Source organism: Helianthus annuus, chromosome 11 (assembly GCF_002127325.2).
Source record: "Helianthus annuus cultivar XRQ/B chromosome 11, HanXRQr2.0-SUNRISE, whole genome shotgun sequence".
NCBI classification, from domain to species: domain Eukaryota; kingdom Viridiplantae; phylum Streptophyta; class Magnoliopsida; order Asterales; family Asteraceae; genus Helianthus; species Helianthus annuus.
This window is the reverse complement of record NC_035443.2, coordinates 179,069,713-179,092,614: the sequence shown is the minus strand read 5'-3', so window position 1 is coordinate 179,092,614 and position 22,902 is coordinate 179,069,713. Positions and strand designations below refer to the sequence as shown.

At 36.9% G+C, this 22,902-nt stretch overlaps 2 protein-coding genes and 1 long non-coding RNA gene across 3 annotated transcripts; 1 reads left to right on the top strand and 2 right to left on the bottom strand.

The window, feature by feature from the left end:
• Positions 1-231: 231 nt before the first annotated feature.
• LOC110891266 lies at positions 232-2,865 on the top strand. Its single transcript, XR_004873258.1, has 2 exons — positions 232-402; positions 1,503-2,865. It is a non-coding gene; the product is annotated as an uncharacterized LOC110891266 (long non-coding RNA).
• A 4,653-nt stretch (positions 2,866-7,518) lies between these two features.
• Positions 7,519-12,395, bottom strand: LOC110891265 (isocitrate dehydrogenase [NAD] catalytic subunit 5, mitochondrial). The gene is made up of 7 exons (XM_022138965.2): positions 12,089-12,395; positions 10,695-11,015; positions 10,095-10,256; positions 9,926-10,000; positions 8,681-8,790; positions 8,529-8,601; positions 7,519-7,947 (listed from the first exon to the last, which is right to left on the bottom strand). Exons 1-7 carry the CDS (start codon positions 12,266-12,268, stop codon positions 7,756-7,758), a joined length of 1,113 nt encoding a protein of 370 aa, XP_021994657.1. The 5' UTR covers positions 12,269-12,395; the 3' UTR covers positions 7,519-7,755.
• Positions 12,396-13,579: 1,184 nt separating this feature from the next.
• On the bottom strand, positions 13,580-22,523 carry LOC110891264 (ethylene-insensitive protein 2). The gene is made up of 8 exons (XM_022138964.2): positions 22,365-22,523; positions 19,900-20,390; positions 19,643-19,729; positions 19,455-19,565; positions 18,705-18,917; positions 17,716-17,901; positions 14,829-17,183; positions 13,580-14,316 (listed from the first exon to the last, which is right to left on the bottom strand). Exons 2-8 carry the CDS (start codon positions 20,146-20,148, stop codon positions 13,978-13,980), a joined length of 3,540 nt encoding a protein of 1,179 aa, XP_021994656.1. The 5' UTR covers positions 20,149-20,390; positions 22,365-22,523; the 3' UTR covers positions 13,580-13,977.
• Positions 22,524-22,902: the final 379 nt, after the last annotated feature.

The window sequence follows — 22,902 nt, the reverse complement described above, 5'->3', positions numbered from 1 at the left end:
ATAAATACTTTGAGAAAAGTACGTTTATAAGAAGCCCGAATTAACGGGACTTAAAATAAACGGGTTATAACTCTCGAAACCCACTAAGTAACTAGGAATATCAACCTAGTTAATTATGTGGTTTGAAAACAATAAAGAAAACTTGGTTTATAATCCTTTTGATAACTCTAAAAACTTGAGGGACTAAAAGTGTTAAATGAGAAAATAGTTTTAATTTAATAAAAATCAAAACACCAAAACACACACTCATGTGTGTGTTCTGGTCGTGATTTATACAGGAGCCAAAAAAGGATTCTTATCAAAACCCTAAATCACAAGAAATTCAGCCAAATCAAGGGAAATCAAGCTAGAAAATTGGGGCTTTTAATAAATTAGTGATCACCAAGCCTAGGGGATCACAAGGTATGTCAAAATTCGTTGTTTGATTCTATTCAAAATTCTGGATGAACAATTATAATCCGAAATTAGTATTGCATGAATGTTGTTTAGATGATATTGAAGTGAAATAGTGTTTAGGAGTAAACCCTAGACAAGTATATATTGAAATCATCCCTAGCTCAAGTAATTCAGATTTTGTTGATGCTAAATTCATGTATGAGATGTTTTTAGGGTTTTGATTGCAAAAAAATTGGTGTTATGATGTCAAGAACATGCTTAAATTGTAAGCTGAATTCAAACGACTCTTGATCAGAATTTACAGCTGATTTGTATTGGCTGTAACATGGACAAAACGTGACAAAAACGTTTGTTTCTTGAGTCTAAAATGTAATTCCAGGAAATATCTTTAAAACCCCACTGGAATCGCATTTTTTCGACAAAAATTGAGCGTTTTATGAATTTTTCCGTATCAAAGTTTCAAGCTGCGTTTTCTGGCAGAATTTGCAGCCCATTACGAATGTCATAACTGAATTTAGGAATTGAGTTATGATCTCAAATTCTTACTGTAGAAAGTATTAAGTGATTAGAAGAATTGTCAATTGGAATTTCGTCAATCGGATAAACGAGTAATTTTTAATGAATTTTTCCGTAAGTAGCAGTCAGAAGTGACGAATCTGATTGCAGCTTAGTAAATGAATTTTTACGAATTTTTGGTAAAGAGTTAGATCTTTAAATTTTAACACAAGTTCTAACCCTCCGAGGGGTACGCCACACAAAAAAATCATAATTTTTGAAGGCTTGTAAACAGGTTAAACAAGTCACAAAAAACAGCCCGTTTTCAGTAATATGAAACGCCTAAATGAAATCGCGGCCTACTAGTTAGTTTGTAAAATTTGATTTCGTTAAGAGGTCGGATGAAATATGCCTAAGTGAGTTCATTGAACCAAATGTGCATTTGAATATGTTGATAAGTCAATTGAATTTTAATAAGTCAAACCGACCAAGGATTAGATCGAAAGATAATTTTGATATGGACGAATGATAAATTCGACATAAAACCCGTAGGATGGAATAGTCGTAAATGATTATGACTAATCTAACCACCTTATGAAATATGATGATAGCTTGACACCTAACGAGCTAGATGGAAGCTTGTGGATGAAGCGGGTCAAACGGAGCAAGTACGGAAAGAAAAGCGTGGCATGGATGCAAGGTAAGTGAAACTTACACCTTTTAGTAAAATAAATGTTCATGCTATAAGTTTCAAATACATTAAGGATAATTTTCAAGATATGGTTCCCGACGTGAAATAATACGGGTCGGAACTAATATAAAGGATAAAATCCATGTTTAATGGTAAAAGAGATAGAACGGTAAATTAGCCATGAAAAGCTAATTATAAAAATGGATTTTTGAACGGTAACTATAAGTAAGCCTAATGAATAAAAAGAGTAAAACGGGTCAAATGGTAATGTGGATACCATTTGACAAATATCGACTAATAAGCACTTGTCGAGTTTTATACTTACAGGATAAAGTAGCTTATGAATTAGCGTTGCTATGAATTAGCAAATTTTTGAGACAAGGTATTAAAACGGGTCAGTGTATTGATCCGAGCCAGGTACGTATAATTAGTTAAAAGCGATTAAAGCATGGATATTGCTTCGTAACATGATTGATTGTTCTATTCTTGACAATTGAATATTGACATATTAAAACACGAGAATTTAATATGTTGGTTGTTAGAATAAAAGATTCGAGAAATTGGTATGGGCAACACAAACAAAACAGTAAAAAACTTACATGTGCAGAGGCTACCGTAAGTTACGGTACCACCGTAACTTACGGTGGAGGTCAGAAGGCTACGATAAATTACCCCTGTGTTACGGTGGAACCATAGTTTTCCAGAAGCCACCGTAACTTACGGTGACTACCGTAAGTTACGGTGGAGCCCTAAAATGAATATTGAACTTTCTATATTTTCTGAAATCAAATCCGTTTTTAAACGTAGTATTGATTACGTAATATTCCTATGAATTTCTAACATTAAGATTTGTTAAAATCTTTAGTTTTGCTCGCGGCACGCGAAAGATCAAGAGGAGTCTGTCGCGTGGCGCGACAGACTAAATTCCGAAATTTTATTTTGTTTTTGATTGTTCGACACTAGAACTTGATTATACTAATATTTAAGATATCGAAACTAACTTTTAAGTTGGTTTTGATCTTAGGTGAATATCAAGAGTACCCGGATGAGGATCAAGCGGCGAAAAGAACCGAACACATGAAAAAGAAGCTTCCGCACGTTGCATCGTTGTTATTTCTAAATGACGAATTTAATTACATTATGTTGTATTATTTTTACATTGTAAAAGTTTAAATAAACCCGTATTTTCATAAGTATATGTAGTCGTAATTACTTATTTCTTTTCGTAATTTATACGAAAAGCGCTAAATAATAGTACGGGTGTTACATATATGGTAATTTAACCACTTTGATTTTTTTTAGTTATGTGTTGTAATCTTGGCTTTAGGGTTTTTTCAAAGAAAAATGGTTATGCATATGCATATGGTTGTTGTAACCTTGGCTTTAAGGGTTTTTCAAAAAAAAAATATTGATTTTTTTACTTTTCACCCAAAAGTGTTTCATAAATTACTTTTAATCAAAACTATTTGTTTTTTTTTTTAACTTTTAACACAAAACTTTTTATCTTTTACAATCTATCTTCACAATTTTTTTTACTTTCAACTTTGGTCCTTTATAGTTTTCATTTTCCGCAAATTTTATGCTTCGTTCAAAATTTTGTGACTTAACACATCGCAACGTGCGTCTTTGGTTTAGCGTTTTTACGTTTCATTCTAAATTTTGCGAGTTAACACGACGCAACGTACGTGCGTGTGTGGGTGAACGTTTTTACATCGTCTATTTTTTTCCCGTGTGACAGGTCCAACATAACGTGCGCATCCTAAATCGACTTAGTTATAACTAAAGAATCCCCGCCGCTCTAGTTGACTTTATTTTGAAACTTACAAAACCATATATCATCATCATCTCCCCCAAAATCAAATGCAATTTTCGTGTATCATTTCAAAAAAGTTATTACCAGACAGAACAATCGCAACGAAAGGTTGTTGTGGTGTTGAGTTCTAGGGTTCTGTATGAATTATTATTATTATTATGAATGGATTAATAAGTTGCTGCCATTGAAACATTTTGTTATTGATAGACAGAGTATTCAATTTAAACATAGTGTTGTGTTATACATTGATGCTTCAGTCTTCCATCTGTGCCAAGTCTGAAAATTTTGGGGTTTTTTTTTTTTTTTAAGGAATTGAAGCAGATGATGATGATGATGATGATGGACTCATGTTGGTGTTTTAAGTTGGGGTCAATGCCCCTTTTTATAATTGGTCAATAAAACCATTAAAAGATATACAATAATCCATGTCATTTGAGTCATTTAACATGTGGCAGCCATGTCATCATTTTTCATAACGACGTTAGACATAACTAACGGTGGAGTATTTTACAAAAAAAAAAAAAAAAATTGGACGAGGTCGGATTATTGGCGGCTAATTCGTGACTTTGGATTATTACTGGCCAATTTCAGAAAGATGGGATTATTATTTTCCAATTTGCCAAATAAAAAATTATACTACTTGAAAAAAAAAACAGAAAATAAAAAAAAAAACCGAAAAAAAATAAAGTTGAAAAAAAGAAGATGATCTAGAGTCCATAGTTTTCTCGAATGGCGATGCATTTGCAAGGATCAACGCGTCGCCTTGGAGGTGGTCGATCGGTTTGGACAAAAACTCAATGTCCTTTTCCATTTGCCTCGCCTCTTGCATCTCGTTAAACTTTTTGGTTTCGGCCACTCGTTCTTTCATTTTCGGTTTGGACAAAAACTCAATGTCCTTTTCCGAACCGGGTACCTTTTCGGTACCGACTTTTGACATTTTCGGTACCGGTTCGGTACCGGTATTTACCGGTTTTTACCCTTAAATACCGGTACCGAACCGGATATATTCGGTACCGGTACCGGTACCCACTTTTAAGGATTTTCGGTACCGGTACTTTCGGTTCTGGTACCGGTTTGGTACCGGACGATACCGAGCTTATCCCTAGCTGACGTGGAGTTTTCATGGGCTTCAATCCTATATGGTTTTCACAGGCTTCGATCCTATGGACAATTTATATGTTAAATAAAAAAAATCACATAACACAAGTCACTATTTCAAATGACGACTTCACTTTACAATACTCGCTATGTTAACTAACGACTAACCCAGTTTTGATAAAAGACCATTAGAAAAATGTTTTGATTGCATACTATGTTTTTTTTTTTCTTATCAATATTTATGTAACATTGAGTCATTTATATAAAATTATTATTATTATTATTGATGTCATTAAATTCAAAACAAATTTATGTCATCAACACCTACACCCCCAACAACAATCTCCGGCCACTATCATATGGGACCACAAATCGACCAACCATCTCCTTAAATTGTACACCTCGCCATGTGGCCCAATCCCCCTCGGCCACCCGCGAGGCGTTTTCAAAAATTGCTTGAGTGTTTGGTTTAAAACGGCAAAAATCGCACAAGAATCAAAAAAGGACCGTTGCTTTCAACGGTAACAAACAAAAAGAAATTAATTTTTTAATTTAATTCCACTTCTTAATCTATAAAAACCTCACTTTTCACTCATTTTTTTATAAACTTTACCCTCCTCTCTTCTATAGTACTTCAAATTTTATAAAAAAAAAATTATATCATGAATCTCTTCTGACCCCTTTCGGTGTTCCGTCTAGACCTGGTAACCAAACTACATATCGTCCAAACACCACCCAACCGCAACCAAACTTCAATTTCCAAGAGATGGACCCAAGTATGTTGGCGTACGCACAAAATTAGGCATGGGCGGTTCGCCACATGGCGGTTCACCACCCAACCGTAACCAAACTGCATTTTTCATTTGTATCTTTATTTTTAGCAATGTAATTTTTTTATTTAATGAAATATTATTAATTTTAATTAAAAAAATAAAAATAATCATTGGATAATCATTGGTTGAGCATTATACAACTACACCCGTTTTAGATTATACCTCATAATGCCCTACTGACTGGACCGTCACATAGTGAATAATGCCCGAAGGATGAAGTATTATCTTCATCCTCCCACTACACATATAAAAGACTCCACGTGTATTTTCTCTCTCAGTAACGCAATTGGAGCATTGGTGTTTAGATCATGGGGTATGGTGGGGCTTGGGTTGGGCATTGGTTGACACGTGGAATGTGGTGGTAGACATGGGTAAACCCACATTGAACACGGTATGGTGGGGCGGGGGTTTGGGGCGTGGGTTTGGTGGGTAAACCCAACGGCTCTTTTCTTTTGATCATTCACAAACCGCCATGTCACCTTGCTCCCCGCCCGGCTTGAAACCCAAGCCCCAAGGGGCCACGCCTCAACCCAAGCCCACCTGGGGTGATGACTTGGGCGTTTTACCCCAACCCACGCCCAAACCCCCGCCCCATACCCCACGTTTGCATTTAAACTACATAAATATGTTATTTAATAGATAAAAATAAATAAAGTACGTTATCTAGCATGAAAAAACTAAGATATTTTATTCAATAGTAACCAAGTTTTTCAATTGCTCGTATTCTAACCAAAAAAAAATCTAAGTTTCTATATTGTTTCATGGTTGGAATTTTTCATATTTAAGCAAATTATCAGACAGGAAAAATGAAACTTGATTATTATTTTATAATTTTATTGTATTAAAAGTTATATAAAGTAGGGCAAGGATAGTGTAAAAAGGGCCTAAAGTGTGAGAAGTGTATTATAACACTATATATAATACTATATAACGCCATATAAACACCGTATAACAATATGTAACACCATACAATACCATATAACACTATGTAACACTATATATCATTATATAACAAATATAACACTATACATATATCATAGACATGCTATCAGACAACCTATAGTGTTATATTTGTTATATAATGATATATAGTGTTACATAGTGTTATATGGTATTATATGGTGTTACATATTGTTATACGACGTTTATATGGTGTTATATAGTATTATATATAGTGTTATAATACACTTCTCACACTTTGAGCACTTTTTACAGGATCCTCTACCATACAAAGTATATTATATTTCTGTGAAATTTTCACATATATATTTCTAGGAAAAATGAAACTTGATTATTATTTTATATTACATGATACGGTTTGGTGATTATGTTGTCTCACGGTCAAGCTCACCATTGTATCATACTATCATCCCACAATGGTCATGAACCATTTCTTGAGCCATCGCCAATGAATTGACAACTCCTCAAATGCGATCTGGTACCAATCAATGGGTTTATCACGTAAATACAGACCCTCCCGGACCGCTCTTGGATGATCCCAGTTTCACGAGTGTACCTTTTTAAAGGGTTTACGCCAAGTTAATGACAAAACCCAATAAGTGGCTCGACCAGTAAGGTTATAAGTTCATGAATCGACTGCATTTCTGTTTTCGAAATTCCTCATGGCTCATGAGTTTCGGGTCATTTGGTATCTATGGGATGACACTTGACACTATAAAGGTGCACAAGTCGGGTATTGGGCCATACCCGGTTCCAAGCATGGTCAACTAGGTCAAAACCCGGGTTAGGCAATTATTGGGTCAAGTATGGAATAGGGCCCTAAAGAAAATATAACCAAGTTTTTTCGGTTCCCGTTCCAGATTTTTTTATTGGTTTGGGTCCGGTATAACCGGGTTGGAACCCTTCAAATCATAGGGTATGAAATCGATATATAATCAGTGGGTACGGTCGGGTCGGGTATGGAACCAGGTACCAGAGAAACCGGTTTCTTTAATACCCGGGTTCAGTGTTTTTCCGGGTAGAGGTTTTAATACCAAGTTTTTTCACCTCTACTAAATAATATCTAGAAAACAGAAATGCAAGGCCTTAACTAAATTTTAAGAGGTAGAAGTCCACAAATGGGCCTGGCACCGATCCCGGTTATCAATCTGGTTTGCCCCTGGCTAGCCCGCACCCAGTCCTATCCCTGATTAGGCCCAAAAGGCCGATTCTTTTTTGAGAAAAGCTCAGTCTTTACGCCTTGACAGCTAGTTTTATAGCAAGATGAGGAAGACCTCAAACTAAAACCGATGAAATTTATTAACGTTACAAGTAATACCAACCGATCGAAGCATGCCAGCTGCATAACCTCTCTTTTGAGCGGTTATCTTCGTATCCTTACTCGAATAACAAAAAATGGGAAATCAGTGTTGTGTGTAAGAATAATGGAATAAGAAATGTTATATGCAGTTTGCAGCATTTGGTACTACTTAAAGATGATCAATGATTGCTTTTGTGAATTCGGTGGTTGTTGATGTGCCACCTAGATCGCCAGTTCGGTACTTGCCCTCTGCAATCGTCTTCAATACAGCATCTTGGATCTTATCGGCCTTTTCATTCAGATCCAAATGATGAAGCATTGATACCGCACTTAGTAACAAAGCAGTTGGGTTCGCTAAGTTCTACAAAAAATGAACATACGGTGGTGATTAAGATCATATACGGATTAATTTACGAATATTGTGACATTATATTATATGTACTATAAATATGCTATTTTGTCAACATCAAACAACTTTAGCCCCTCAACTTTAATAATGACATGTTTAGACCCTTACATCAAACAACTTTAGCCCCTCAACCTTGATAATAAACTACTTCAGCCCCTCAACTTTAATAATAAACAACTTCAGCCCCTCAACATTAATAATAAACAACTTTAGCCCCTCACCTTAAATAATGACATGTTTAGCCCCTTAACTAAAACATCAAACAACCTTACCTCTCACGATTTGCTTATTTTTATCTACGTTTCGAACCCGCTAAGGAGCACGGGTGGCAACCCACTAGTATATATAATTATACATACATGGGCGCGTTCAATACAGAACCATTTTAAGTAGATAACTGCAAAAACCACATAATACATTTATACTCATATAATGGTTCTGCATTGAACATCCCTTTTTATAAATATCAATAAGAGATAAATACGAACACATTTAGGCCGTTTATTTGATGATGAAATCGTATTGATGCTAACCTTTCCGGCAATATCGGGAGCTGAACCATGAACAGCCTCAGCAAGAGCAATACCACCCTCTCCAATATTTAAGCTGGTAATGATGATGTCACATATTTAGCTTCCAAACGGGAATGCGAAATACAAGAAAAAAAAATAACAAAAACAGATACCTTGGTGTTAACCCGAGTCCTCCAATTAGCCCAGCACAAAGGTCACTAATGATGTCACCATAAAGATTGGGCATAACCAAGACATCAAATAGTGTCGGGTTCTTCACTAGCTGAACATTGAAAAGAAAATTCATCAATCTTTTTATCTTCTTCTTTCAAGTTATATTTCAATATTCTTTTCGGATACAGTATACTAATGAACTGTTCGCTATATATAGAGGTAACCATTTCGACCAATTTACTTACGAATGGGTTGATTCTGGCTATATGTTTTATCTCTAAGAGGCAAGATGGGTATATCTAGAAGATTCAGCTTAAAAAGAAGCTCGTCAAAAGTAGCTAAAAGTCTAAAACCTCGTCATTTTAGTAAAAAAGATCATATCATGGTAGAAATATTATAATTTTTATAGACATTAACTGTTAACAAAAAATAGAGTAAAGTACATGGATGGTCCCTGTGGATTACCAAAACTTTGGATTTGGTCCCTAGCTTTTCAAAAGTACACGGATGGTCCCCGTGGTTTGCACTTTGTGACGCATTTAGTCCCTAGCCAACAAATCTATTGGTTTCAGCAGGTCCAAGTTAAGGACTAAATATGTTACAAAGTGCAAACCACAAGGACCATCCATGAACTTTTGGAAAAATCCAAGGACCAAGTATGTTACAAAATGCAAACCACAAGGACCATCTATGTACTTTTGGAAAAGGCTGGGGACTTAATGTGTTGCAAAATGCAAACCACAAGGACCATCCGTGTACTTTTGGAAAGATAGGGACCAAATCCAAAATCTTGGTAAACACCATCCGTGTACTTTAGTCACAAAAAATAAGAACTTTTGGATTAAAAGTATTTTGATCCATTCCCAGAAATTACCAGTTTTAATTTCTTACCCAACCTACTTGTTTTGCCACCTCTTAAACATAATATAGCTGCCAGATGTTTTGTAATTTTGTAACACAAGTTAACATTTTTATCAGTTTTAGGGGCTGTTTGGTAGCCTCTTAATGACCATTCAGATGCTACCTCTTAATGGTTTAAAACCTCTGAATGAATAAGAGCTAACCTCAAGTCTGAATGGTTAAGAGGTAACCTCTGAATGGTAAATCATCACATGTCACATTCTTCTACCTTCTCATTGGTAAAATTCTTAATGGTTCCATTAAGAGGTAGCCTCTTAATGACCATTCAGAGGCTACCAACTGCATAAAATATAAATATGTAGAATAAAGAAAAGATTCCCCACCATCATACAGCAATTGTCGATGACAACTTCCTCATACTTTATCTCAGGGTACTTGTCAGCAACTTCACGACAACACTACAAATGCCAGAAATAATCAGTAAAATGCAACATGTAATAAAATTCAATAGAAGAAAAGAGAAAATAACAATAATAATAATAATAATAATACCTTTAAAAATAAACCATCAGTTTTCTGCATGATGTTAGCTTTGTGTACAGCAGATACTCTCTGCCTTCCATGGGTTTTAGCATAATAAAACGCATATTCAGCCACCCTTAAACTCGCCTGTCGGGTAATGATTTTAAGACTTTCAACAACTCCCCGCACCACCTAATGTCAAAATAGTTCATCAGACTTGTCACAAAGTAAATAATATAGTTTTGAATAAAGTACACAAAAGGTCCCGTAGTTTTTTGGATTTGGACCCTAACTTTCCAAAAGTAAAACGATGGTCCCTGCGGTTTGCACTTTGTAACGCATGTAGTCCCAGCTTTTTCCAAAAGTACACGGATGGTCCCTGTGGTTTGCACTTTGTAACGCATTTAGTCCCTAACTTGGACATGCTAAAACCTTTAGATTTGTTGGCTGGGGACTAAATGCGTTACAAAGTGCAAACCACAGGGACCATTCGTGTACTTTTAGAAAGCTAGGGACCAAATCCAAAAAACACTGGTAAACCACATGGACCATCTGTGTACTTTACTCTCTTGGTTTGGCTGACTTTCAAGTTTCAACTCGTTCCCCTAAAAGTAAATGAGTCAAACTTGCCTGATGTTCAAGACCGCTGTATTCTCCTTCTGTGTTTTCACGAATAGTCACAAGGTTCACATCGTCATATCGTGTCTTGTAACCAGGTAAACTATAACATGGTCTAACGTTTGCGTATAGATTCAGTTCTTTCCTCAACGTAAGGTTTAAAGAGCGATGACCTTTTCCAATTGGTGTAGCCATTGGGCCTTTTAAGCCGACTTTGTTTCTTCTTACGGACTCCAAACTTTCCCATGTAACAAAACTTTGGGTCCTAGGATCAACTTCTGTTCCGACAAAATGTTCTTCCCATTCGATTGGAACTTCTGCAGCAGTAAATACCTGCAAAATTTGAAAGGCAAACTTAGAGCGACTAGTTACTTACATTCTAGATATTACATCATCAATTATGAAGACAAACGTGTACCATTCTCAAACGTTTGGACCCATTTCAGGGAACAAGTTTATATTCTGAATTCTATATTTGCAGGTTTCCACCAGGTCACTTTTAACATGTTCATAGGTCTCACCAGGTGTAAATACACACACAAATAAGTTCCATTTCAGTAATTTGATGAGTAAGTTAAACATTAAGCAGCAGTTTCATTGTTTGATTAAAAGGCATGAGCAATTTCGTACCGAATACTGATACCGTACCATACCATTACCGACCGAACATGCATGCTACAATATTCAATTTTGAATTTAGCTCAATCTTAGTATCGGTACTATGTGGCACGGTACCTGTTTGGGACTTTTAACACCACCATACCATACTGGTACTAACTAAACACTTACAATATAGGATTTACAGTATCTGTTTGGTTTGGTTCGGTCCGGTACTAGTACCTATCTCTAGGGCTGCAAACGAACCAAATGTTCGGCTGGAAGTTCATTTGTGTTCGTTCGTTTATTAAATAAACGAACACGAACAAGAAATTTCGTTCCTTTAGTTAAATGAACGAACATGAACAGAGGTCGCATTCGTTCGTTTATGTTTGTGAACGTTCGGTAATGTGTTCGATAGTTCATTAGTGTTTTTATTTTTTATATTTTATTTAAATACTTCAAAATTCTGACAAATAAAATATATTTTGTAAGTGTGAGTGTATTATATATTCTGTTCATGAACGCTTGTTCGTGTTCGTTTGTTTCCATTTGTGTTAATGAACATTAGTTTGTGTTCATCAATATTCGTTTTCGTTCGTTGCCTAAAATTAACAAACAAACACAAACGAACACGAACACGAATACGTTCATTTCCTTAACAAACAAACACGAACATATTATCTCGTTCGATAAGTGTTCAAACTCACAAAAAAACCCTAGCCAGTAAAAAGTCAAACATCAGAACACTTTTAAAAAGTCAAAACAACATATACTATAACTGATTAACCGTAAGAATAAAATTCAACCTGTTTAACGGATTCGGCGATCTCGGGACCGATACCGTCTCCGGGGAAGAGAGTGGCGGTGATCCGGTCGGAAGAGGTGGAGGAATAGTGACGGTGGAGCGATGAGAAGAGTCCGGCAGTCGGAGTTCTCGCCGTCGTGAAGATATTATTGGTTAGGCGTTTGGCGATTTGGAGAGTCATTTTTGTTACGGTTAACCGGACGGAAATATGATCGGAGGTGAGGGATTTAGGTTATGGGAATTTGCAGAAATTGAGATCAAGGGGACGAAGATATTTGCGTTAATGGGTTGATACCATGGACTTTTCCACAAAAAGTTCATTTATGTTCGTCCGTTTTAACAAATGAACGAACATACGATCAGATATCGTATTCGTTCAATTTATGTTCGTAAACGTTCGGTTAACGTGTTATTTTATATTCGTTTATATTCAACAGTTCATTAGTGTTTTTAGCTTTTATATTTCATTTAAATAAGTCAAAATTCTAACAGATAAAATATTTAATAGGTACTACTCATGTGTTAAATATTTTGTCATGAACGTTTGTTTGTGTTGGTGAACGTTTGTGTGTGTTCGTTATCTAAAATTAACAAATAGACATGAACATATTCATTTTCTTAACGAACGGACACGAACATAAAATCTTGTTCGGTAAGTGTTCATGAACAATTCATAAATACATATATTTCTTAACGAACACAAACATTGTCTTATTCATGCTCGTGCATTTCGCTTGCAGAAATACGATATGAGGCACATAATAGTTAAATTATACGGCATGTATAATTCTTAACTAACGAATAAACGACTAATGTATTAGTATTAGATATAATCAATTTATGTAATAATCAATTACGTAACGCTGTCTATAAATGCCACCAAGATATAAAATCGAGTCGAATGCTATACGTTAAAATTAAAACATCACCAGCTTAGAAGAGATAAGGTTGTTCTTGTTACCCTCCGCGTCTCACGACCTGGCTTCTTCTCTCCCTCTCTCCTCCCTAACAACATCATCTCTTCTTAGGGCTGTAATCGAGCCGACTCAAGCCGACCCAAGCTCTAGCTCGAACTTAAATGAGCCAGCTCGGCTCCTTTATTCAATCAAGCTGAAAAGTTGAGGTCGAGCTCGACTCGTAAAATGTTCGAGCTAACTCGAGCCAAATCGAGCTGGCTCGTTTATTTTTTTTTTTTCTATTTTTTTTTTTAATATTTCTTACAAACTTTGATAAAATGTAAACACTTCAACACCTCACACACATTCTTTTAATTTTAATACATTTAAAAATAAAATTAATCTATGTAAAATAAAATAATTCAAGCTGGCGCCTAGCTCAAGCTCGGCTGATTTACAAATTGAGTCGAGCCAGCTCGTTTGCAACCGAGCTATTTTCAAGCTTTTCTGAGCGAGCCACAAACTGCGAGCTTTTTGTACACCCCATCTCTCCACGTGAAACGGATTCTCTCACAAACCTTCCATTGAAGGTCATATAAGCGATACGCATGCTGAAATATTAAATAAAAAACAATACCAAAACATTTGATTCAGTTCATATATGTATCTATGTGCGAAAAAACAAACAAAACACAACGATCATTCATCTCGATAGTAGACCATCTCGTCGCCAGCATAAAAATATTTACACAACATAACGACATCGATTCAGATCCACTAAAAAAAGTTCCATCGTTCTACTTCAAACGCTTATTTTTCTTCCGATCCAATCATCCATGTCATCATCACCATCACCATCACCTTAGACGCGATGTAACCGAAGAACACAAAACACAGAACCCAGAAGCTAAAAAAGAGTGAAAGTTCGGGTTGTTTATGAAAATCAAACAACCCGACGAAATACACTTAAATAGTGACCAAAGAAGCCTGGAACCTATGGGCTCCGGCTAAGCCCATCAGGAGCCGCGGCTAGCAACCGCCGTTTGTACCGTTTAAGGACCGACGCAAGGTTTTCTTTACCTTTCGGGAATGCCACATCACCCGCTGCAGTACCGGGCCGACCTTTTCTACCTGAGATGGCGGTCTCGACATCTTTGACTATGTCCAAAAGATCAGCGGCAGTGGTGCATTTCCCTCTCCTTTTCGAAGGAGGCGGCAAACTGGTGATGGATTTGGGCGGTGACGATATGTGTTGGTACGACTCCGGAAGCTGAAGGCAAAAACACGGGCTCGTCGGCACACGATGTTTAGCGAATGCTGGCTCGATTATTCCCTGCACAAGTGAAACACCTACTCAAAATTTACTAACACGAGAAAGTTAGAAGTTAAAAGTTAAAATTTTTTTTTTTATTTTTCATTTTATTTTTTATTATTTATTATAAAAGTAAAGTACACGGGTGGTCCCTGTGGTTAACCAAAAATTTGGATTTGGTCCCCTAGCTTTTCAAAAGTACACCGATGGTCCCTGTGGTTTGCACTTTGTAACGTATTCAGTCCCTGGCTAACAAATCTAAAGGTTTTAACATGTCCAAGTTAGGGGCTAAATGCGTTACAAAGTGCAACCCACAGGGACCATCCATGTACTTTTGGAAAAAGCTAGGGACTAAATGCGTTACAAAGTGCAAGCCACAGGGACCATTCGTGTACTTTTGGAAAGCTAGGGACTAAATCCAAAATTTTGGTCAACCACGGGGACCATTCGTGTACTTTATAAAGTAAAAACAAACCACACTATTAAATGGGTGACTTTTGCTCGAATCGGGTCGGGTTGACCCGAAAGATTACCTGTAGACGATTAAGGACATAGGTGTACTTCCCCCAAAGTTCGGGCCGACTTTCCATAAGTGAAAGTTCAAGAATCCTGTGTATACACCAAACACCAAAGCTTTTAATCAACTCAATTCTCCAAACACAGTCTTCACCGCAATTCGGAACCGACGTTATAAGATACTTATTATACTCAACTTCATCGACTTTCGTTCTGCCACTACGTGCCACCCGATTCACCTCAATTTCATAAAGAAACCTTTCCCGAGCCGCCACACGGTCCACAAGATCCTCATCGAATCCCCCGTTTTGCTTAAACAACCATTCGGACCCATCAAGTTTCAAAAGCATAACAATACAAAGCCTAAACGACTTCAAAATATTCGCTTCGGAATCCAAACCAGGTGTAGTCAGTTCTTGACGGGTCGTATCGCGCCCGGGGTTTACCTTTTCCGCTACACCGAAATGTTCAGACGGTTGTTTTGACCACATTGACCACGTATCCGACCCTAACCCCGACTTATAACTTGAAATCGGCTGGTACGCAGCTGCGTCCCGTGATAAATTCGAATACGACAACCCGCCGTAACTGGAAATAGTCCCGGATCGGTTTAACGGGGCCGGATAAACCGATTGCCCAAGAGTCGCATACTGTTCGGGTAAAACCTTTGAACCCCGATTCGGAAGAAGCCCGGATATATCCGGCATGCTGTAATACTTCTTCTCGTGCACGTTCTCAACGGGTCCCGCGGGCTGAAAATTGTAGTACGTTCGTTCAGGTTGCATCAAGCCGTTCCTAGACACAACCGGATCCGGAAACCCCGGCGGCTTCGCGGGTCGCAACCCGTTTTGTTGGGTTTTCGTTAAAGAAAGCGGTTGTTTGTAGTTTGATGAAACAAGTGGGGGTGATTTAGGAGTTACCGCTTCAATCTGATTTTGAAAGTAATCAGACTTTTGTTTGGTTTGATTTATAATCGACTTGATTTGATACCCATGAACCGTAGCAGGCTGATCAACATACGGGCCAGAAGCTTGTGGTAAGCGTAAACTATGGTATCGTTTCTCGGGATCCATCACGTTTAGCATCGGGTTTTGTGCATATGCGTCTAGTAACTGTTGATAACTGGTCAACAAAGTCGACCCCCGTTGCACCCCGTAAACCGGATCTATTTCCGGGTTTGACATTTTCGATATAACCGGGCTCGCCTTTAAGTTCTGTTTAGAATCAATCCCGAGCAATTTATCGAGCTTGTTAGTTTCCGCATCTTGCGTCATTTCCCCGTGTAAATCGAAAAGTAGTTTCCAGAAATCGTCAAGTGTTGTAGCCAACTGACGTCTGCCAGCCCGACCCAAACCCGCTAGCTTTGAAAGACTCCCCGGTCCACTTGTGATATCATCGGTTTTCCCGCCATAGCTCTTAAACGAACCCGGCCCGTTAGAGGGAGATTTAACCATTCCCGATACCGTTTTTAATGGTTCTTCAGGCTCCCATTCGGGCTGTTTTACAATCCGCATGTTTCCGTCAATAGTCAATGTCTTTTCAACCAAATCGTCATCTTTCTGCAAGACCGTAACAACAGGGCTCGGGACGTTTTCCGCTATAATCGGTGATTCATCGGGCTGCAATGAGTCCGTAATATCGCACGGAATTTCTTCAATGGTAGTCAAATGAGGCCCGTTATCAAAGTCTAAAAGTTCGTCGGGCAAATCGAAATCACACTCGTTTGTAAGCTTCGTTTCTTGAGTTTCTACTGTGTTTTCGGTTTTTTCTTCGATAAACGATGAATCGGGAACATTTCGTTGAATATTATCCCACTTTTGAACATCGGGTCGGGAACTTGAAGATTTTAAAGGTGTTACAACGAGCCAAAGCACAAGTGAGACGGATACAACCGCGGTTACAAGAACGGAAATATACGGGACCCACATTGTCCACCTCAGATTATTTGCCCAATCACTGTTTCCAAACACCATCTCAACCATAAACACAATCACCAAACCGAGCATCCCGATATAAGTAACCCAAATTAAAAACTCGACAAATTGAGAAACTTTATTCACACCCATTATCGATCTCGACGAAGCGACACGAAAAAGCGGGACAACTGACGACGGGAGCAAAACCGCGACCGTAATTTGAGTAAAGAGCATAAGTTGATACGCGCCTTCGGCTCCCGAGTGCCACGTGGATAAAAGTGCGGGAATTAAGGATATTAATCTGATTGTTGAGTGATGACACCAACCGGGAATATCGAGTTTGAAAAAGTTAAGGAGGACCGATTGACTGCTGAATTTCCACGTCAGCGCTGTTGTGTGATATGAAAGAACCAGAACGAGAAATAAAGCGAAAGGTGCCACAAGGCTCCTAAATACCTGGAACCGATTTAAAAAAAAAAAAAAAAAAAAAAAAAAAAAAAAAAAAAAAACTAATTATCAAACAAGATGTCTATCGTTAATAATTTTATAGAAAAGAGTAAAATGCCATTTTCGTCCCTGAGGTTTGGCCAGTTTTGCAACTTTCGTCCAAAGGTTTGTTTTTCCGCATCTGGATCCAAAAGGTTTGAAATCTTGCCATTTTCATCCGGCTCATTAACTCCGTCTATTTTTCTCCGTTAAGTCAAGGGTATTTTCGTCTTTTTTTAACTTAAAGAGCGATTTGGTCTTTTTCAGGGGTATTCGATCTTTTTACATAAAGTGAAAAAGACCGAATTGCCCTTTAAGTTAACAGAAAATGGATGGAGTAAACGAGCGGAATGAAAATGGCAAAGATTTCAAACCTTTTGGATCCAGATCCGGAAAAACAAACCTTTGGACGAAAGTCGCAAAATTGGCCAAACCTCGGGGACGAAAATGGCATTTTACTCAAAAGAAAAAGAGATTAAAAAAATGTATATAGCACCGGAACCTGGTCCATTAAAGATAAGGCGTCCTGAAAGGTAAGAAGACCGAGGCCCGTGCTATAAAACACATTTGCTGCCGAGTTCATGAGAATGTAATTTATGGCGAAAATGCCACTGAAAACGCAACAAATGGCAAAAAGATGGTCTTGACATAATGCTCCCTTTGAAACTTGTTTCGGTCCCTGATTTTGCTGCAAATATATGAACAGTCAGAAACTAGGGTATATAGTAGGGGTGTTACTTTCTGACATGACCCGAACCTAACACGAAATTCGAGGGTCTGGGTTTAGTCTAAACGGGTTCGGGATCCGTTTCAGGCTGAACCCGCCAACCCATTTAGCTGAACGGGCGGGTTGACCCGTTTAACCCATTTATATTATATAATATAATATTTTTTTTACAATATGTTTTATGTCATTAATTAAACTGGGTGTGTATGTTATGCCATAATTATAACTTAAAAAGAGAAATTGACATAAGATTTTATATATAACTTAAAATGTAATTGTATTATATATATATTTTGTTTTTTTGTAGTAAATTTTAATACATTAATTTGCCGAAAAAGTAAAAAATAAAAAAACGGGTTGAACGGGTCGTGTTCGGGTCAACCCACGAATATTCGGGTCGTGTTCGGGTTCATATGTATGACACGATTTTCGGGTTCGGGTTCGTCTAAAATTTTCGGGTTCGGGTCAGGTTGAACCCGCCAACCCGCGAACACGACTCGTTTAGCACCCCTAGTATATAGGGACGCGCACAATACATACCGCATAAGCACTTGTGTGTACTCTGCTGACCGACCACCACATGTAGTGGGAGAGAGAAAGAGAGGCAGAGTTACAGTTACATAAATGTCTTATGTATCACAATTAAAGCAATATGTACAAAAGTTTATGTGGTTCTTGCAGTTCTCTACTTAAAATTTGTCTTTGTATTAAACGGTCCTTTAAGTTTAAGTTATATCCATAAGCATTCAAGTAGATGAACATACCTGCACTATAGATGAATGTAGATAAAAATTATGCGGCATAATACTTGCACCGAGAAGACACATCAATGCAAACGCGCTTTCTCCGCTAAAACTAGTAAGCATCCCGCCCATTGACAGTGGCGTGTCACGTTGACTTGTAACCACGCCAAAGAAATACGAAAATAAAGCAACCGTTGCCAACCACATGCTTATGAACTTTGCATTCCCGTTTTCCTAAAATACATGTCATTGTACTAAACATTAATAAACATATACAAAAAAATATAGAGTGAATTTCAAAGATTGTCCTTTATCTTTATACCAATTTTCAGGTGCTGTCCTTTATGTTCAAAATTGACGAGTTTTGTCCTTTATGTTTTCATATCATACACGTTTTGTTCTTTAGGCCTAACCCAGTTAGTTTTTTCAGTTAAATTTGGTCATGTGCTTTGCACATGAGGGCATTTTTGTCAATTCAAAGGTAAGTTCAACGGCAGATTTACATCTCAAAGCTTTTGCAACCTTTGAATTGACAAAAATGCCCTTATGTGCAAAGCACATGACCAAATTTAACTGAAAAAACTAACTGGGTTAGGCCTAAAGGACAAAACGTGTATGATATGAAAACATAAAGGACAAAACTCGTCAATTTTGAACATAAAGGACAGCACCTGAAAATGGGTATAAAGATAAAGGACAATCCTTGAAATTCACTCAAAAATATATATTCATAAACAAAAGAGGCCAGGATAGAAGATTGAGCGAGCTTACCAAGTAATTTGAGAAAACCGGAAGTAAAAAAGCGTCGAGAGAAGTCAAAAGGATACACGTGAAGAGACCGAAGCCAAATATAAGATTCAGCGCGTGTGCGGTTCCCAAAATCTTGCAAGATAATACTATTAAAATCGGTTTGATGATTTTACGATATAAAAAAGGTAACAAAGAGGGATAAAAATTACCATTGAAAGGTCTAAAGCAATCATCGATAATTCGGCTTGAATTCCCAAAAATATACATGTGATCGTATCATACTCCTCACTGCAAATCTGGAAACCGAACGCGATTTGGTTAATGAAGAAAGCAATCCGCATTAATTAAACACGATATGTACACAACTTTTTATTTCATACACAAGTAGTCACAAATCTCACGATATATGCGAGGGTAAAACGGTAAAAAACCCACAAACCCCGGTTATAAACAATAAAAAGCGTACCTGCGCAAGATTTTTTCCTGTGACAACAGCGATAGAAGCCGCAAGGTATTGACAAAGAACAGCAGCCAAACTAAAAACAAGCATAACTAAACTAAGATCGTACCCAAAACGGGCCCCACCCTCGACGGCTGCAACCCATTTTCCCGGGTCAACATACGTAACGGCAATAAAAACAGCTGGTAAAACAGCCGGAAGCAGCCGCGGTGTCACGTTTGGCAGAGTTTTCGTTATCAGATCGTTTGTCTCCATTGCAGAATTAACTGTAATAACACTAGTCGACGGTTATGTTAATCTTGAAAGGTTATCTAACGGCTGAGATGTGCTCTAGCGGTTTTAATCACATGATAGTTGTTGGCATAGCAAGATTTTGACGCTCGTTTTGGTCACAATCATAACCAACTTCATATCAATTTTGAAAGATTAATATCCGATTATGAATGAACATATCGTTGTGAATCCAAGTATCCAACCCGATAGAATGAAAATAAACCCTGATTCACAAAAACAAAAAGAAACATCATAAGATGAACATGATGTCATTTCTTTCAAAATAATGAAGTTCATACATATTTAGCGTCGTTTATTTACAAAGTAAGCTAGTTTACAATTCATTTTTTTTTTTTTTGAACGGCAAATTTGGATCACTGGCGGACCACTGGAGTATCATCGTGCCACCAGCAGAACCACCCGATCATATCCATCTCCACTAGTTTATAATTCATAAAAGAGTATATTACAAAAGTCGTCCTTTATGTATGTCACTTATTGCAAACTGTGTCCTTTGTCTTCAATAATTACAGAAAACGTATTCGATGTTTGCAAACCCTTGCAAGTTACATTCTTTAGCCCTAACTCAGTTAATTTTTGTGGTTAAATATGACCAAATGGACCCCACATGAGGGTATTTTTGTGGTTAAATCTGACCAAATGGACACCACATGAGAGTAAAATGACCAAAATACCCTCATGTACGGTCCATTTGGTCAGATTTAACCACAAAAAATTAACTGAGTTATGGCTAAAGGACATAACTTGCAAGGGTTTGCAAACATCGAGTACGTTTTCTGTAATTATTGAAGATAAAGAACACAGTTTGCAATAACTAACATACATAAAGGACGATTTTTGTAATTTACTCTTCATACAATAAACCAAATTGAGTTGACCAAGAGAATTCATTATTCATACTATGATTTGTATAATAATTCACACAAAATAGTCAAATCCATGACCCTAGCTTGTGAGTTCAAATCTCTTTAGAAACACCAATCCGACAAGTTATTAAACGAGCACAACTTTTTTAGGAGTGGCACAGTGGTAAGCGTTTGAGTCCGTCTGGTCTCGGATTTGAATCCAGTTTAGGTTTTTTTTTTTTTTTTTTTTTTTTTGCCTTTTAACCCCTTCGACGGCTACATGCCCGACATAAGTGCGTTTTATCTAATCTCAATGATTAACATGGTATTGGATCCTAGTTTTTACCAAAACAAAAGTTGCCATTCTTATCTAAAGATTGCAGAAAAAGTCAACGAGGTCAACTGTAGCAAACAATGTGCAAAATCAACCAAAAAATGTGATTTTGTATTCCAAAACAATCATTTTATTTACAAAGGATGAGAATTTAAACTTTACAAATTAACAAATTAACTTCATAGCAAATCCATAAAACTTAACAAGCAACTCAGATCTTCATGGTCACAATAAACCTCAAATTCAAGAAAAATAGTCAAAACCCTAAAAACCTAAAGCATTAAGATCTAAACTTGTTCTTACAAACCCAGAAAAATATGTGTAAACAAATGAAAACCCATGTACAAAATCAAGAAAAAGGTCAAACTTGGACTGTTATTAACATTAATCAAATAGTCAAAACCCTAAGAGAACCTAAAGCATTAAGATCTAAACTTGTTCTTACAAACCCAGAAAAATATATGTATACAAATGAAAACCCATGTACAAAATCAAGAAAAAAGTCAAACTTGGACTGTTATTAACATTAATCAAATAGTCAAAACCCTAAGAACCTAAAGCATTAAGATCTAAACTTGTTCTTACAAACCCAGAAAAATATGTGTATACAAATGAAAACCCATGTACAAAATCAAGAAAAAAGTCAAACTTGGACTGTTATTAACATTAATCAAATAGTCAAAACCCTAAGAACCTAAAGCATTAAGATCTAAACTTGTTCTTACAAACCCAGAAAAATATGTGTATACAAATGAAAACCCATGTACAAAATCAAGAAAAAAGTCAAACTTGGACTGTTATTAACATTAATCAAATAGTCAAAACCCTAAGAACCTAAAGCATTAAGATCTAAACTTGTTCTTACAAACCCAGAAAAATATGTGCATACAAATGAAAACCCATGTAGAAAATCAAGAAAAAAGTCAAACTTGGACCGTTATCAACATTAATCAATAATATGTATTAAAGATAGCTTGGTGGTGTGACAAAGGTGTTACCTTTGCCGCTGATTGTTGTTCTTCTGGATGATTGAGAACTCAATATGTCATCAGTTGAGGGTTAGATCAGATGGGGTCTAATCAAGACTGTAGGGGTGAGAGAGAAAACGATCTTTTGAAGATGTGAGAGAGAGAGAATAGATACAATATGTGTATCTAAATGTACGAATGAATACTAAAATAAATGGTCCAATAATTGGAGCAAGTGGCTAGAGAAGCTATCTTGGAGTCATGTAAAGCAAACCTAAGAAATTGGAGAAACCGAAAAACAAAGTTTTTGCTAAATAGCCTAAAAACCCAAGAAAATGGAAAAACCGAAAGCCAAAGTTTTTGCTAAATAGCCTATAAAACTTGCAGTGGGGAGGAGCCGAGCGGCTCGCGAGCTATTTGAGAAAAAACTCGAAATGAACCGAAGCTTATCGGGCATGTTTGCCTAAGCTTTTCCACCCCAACTTATAACTTATTGACTTATTCAAAAAGCTAAAAAGGAGATTTAGTGTTTGGCAAACCTAAAAGAACTTTTCAAAATGACTTTTTG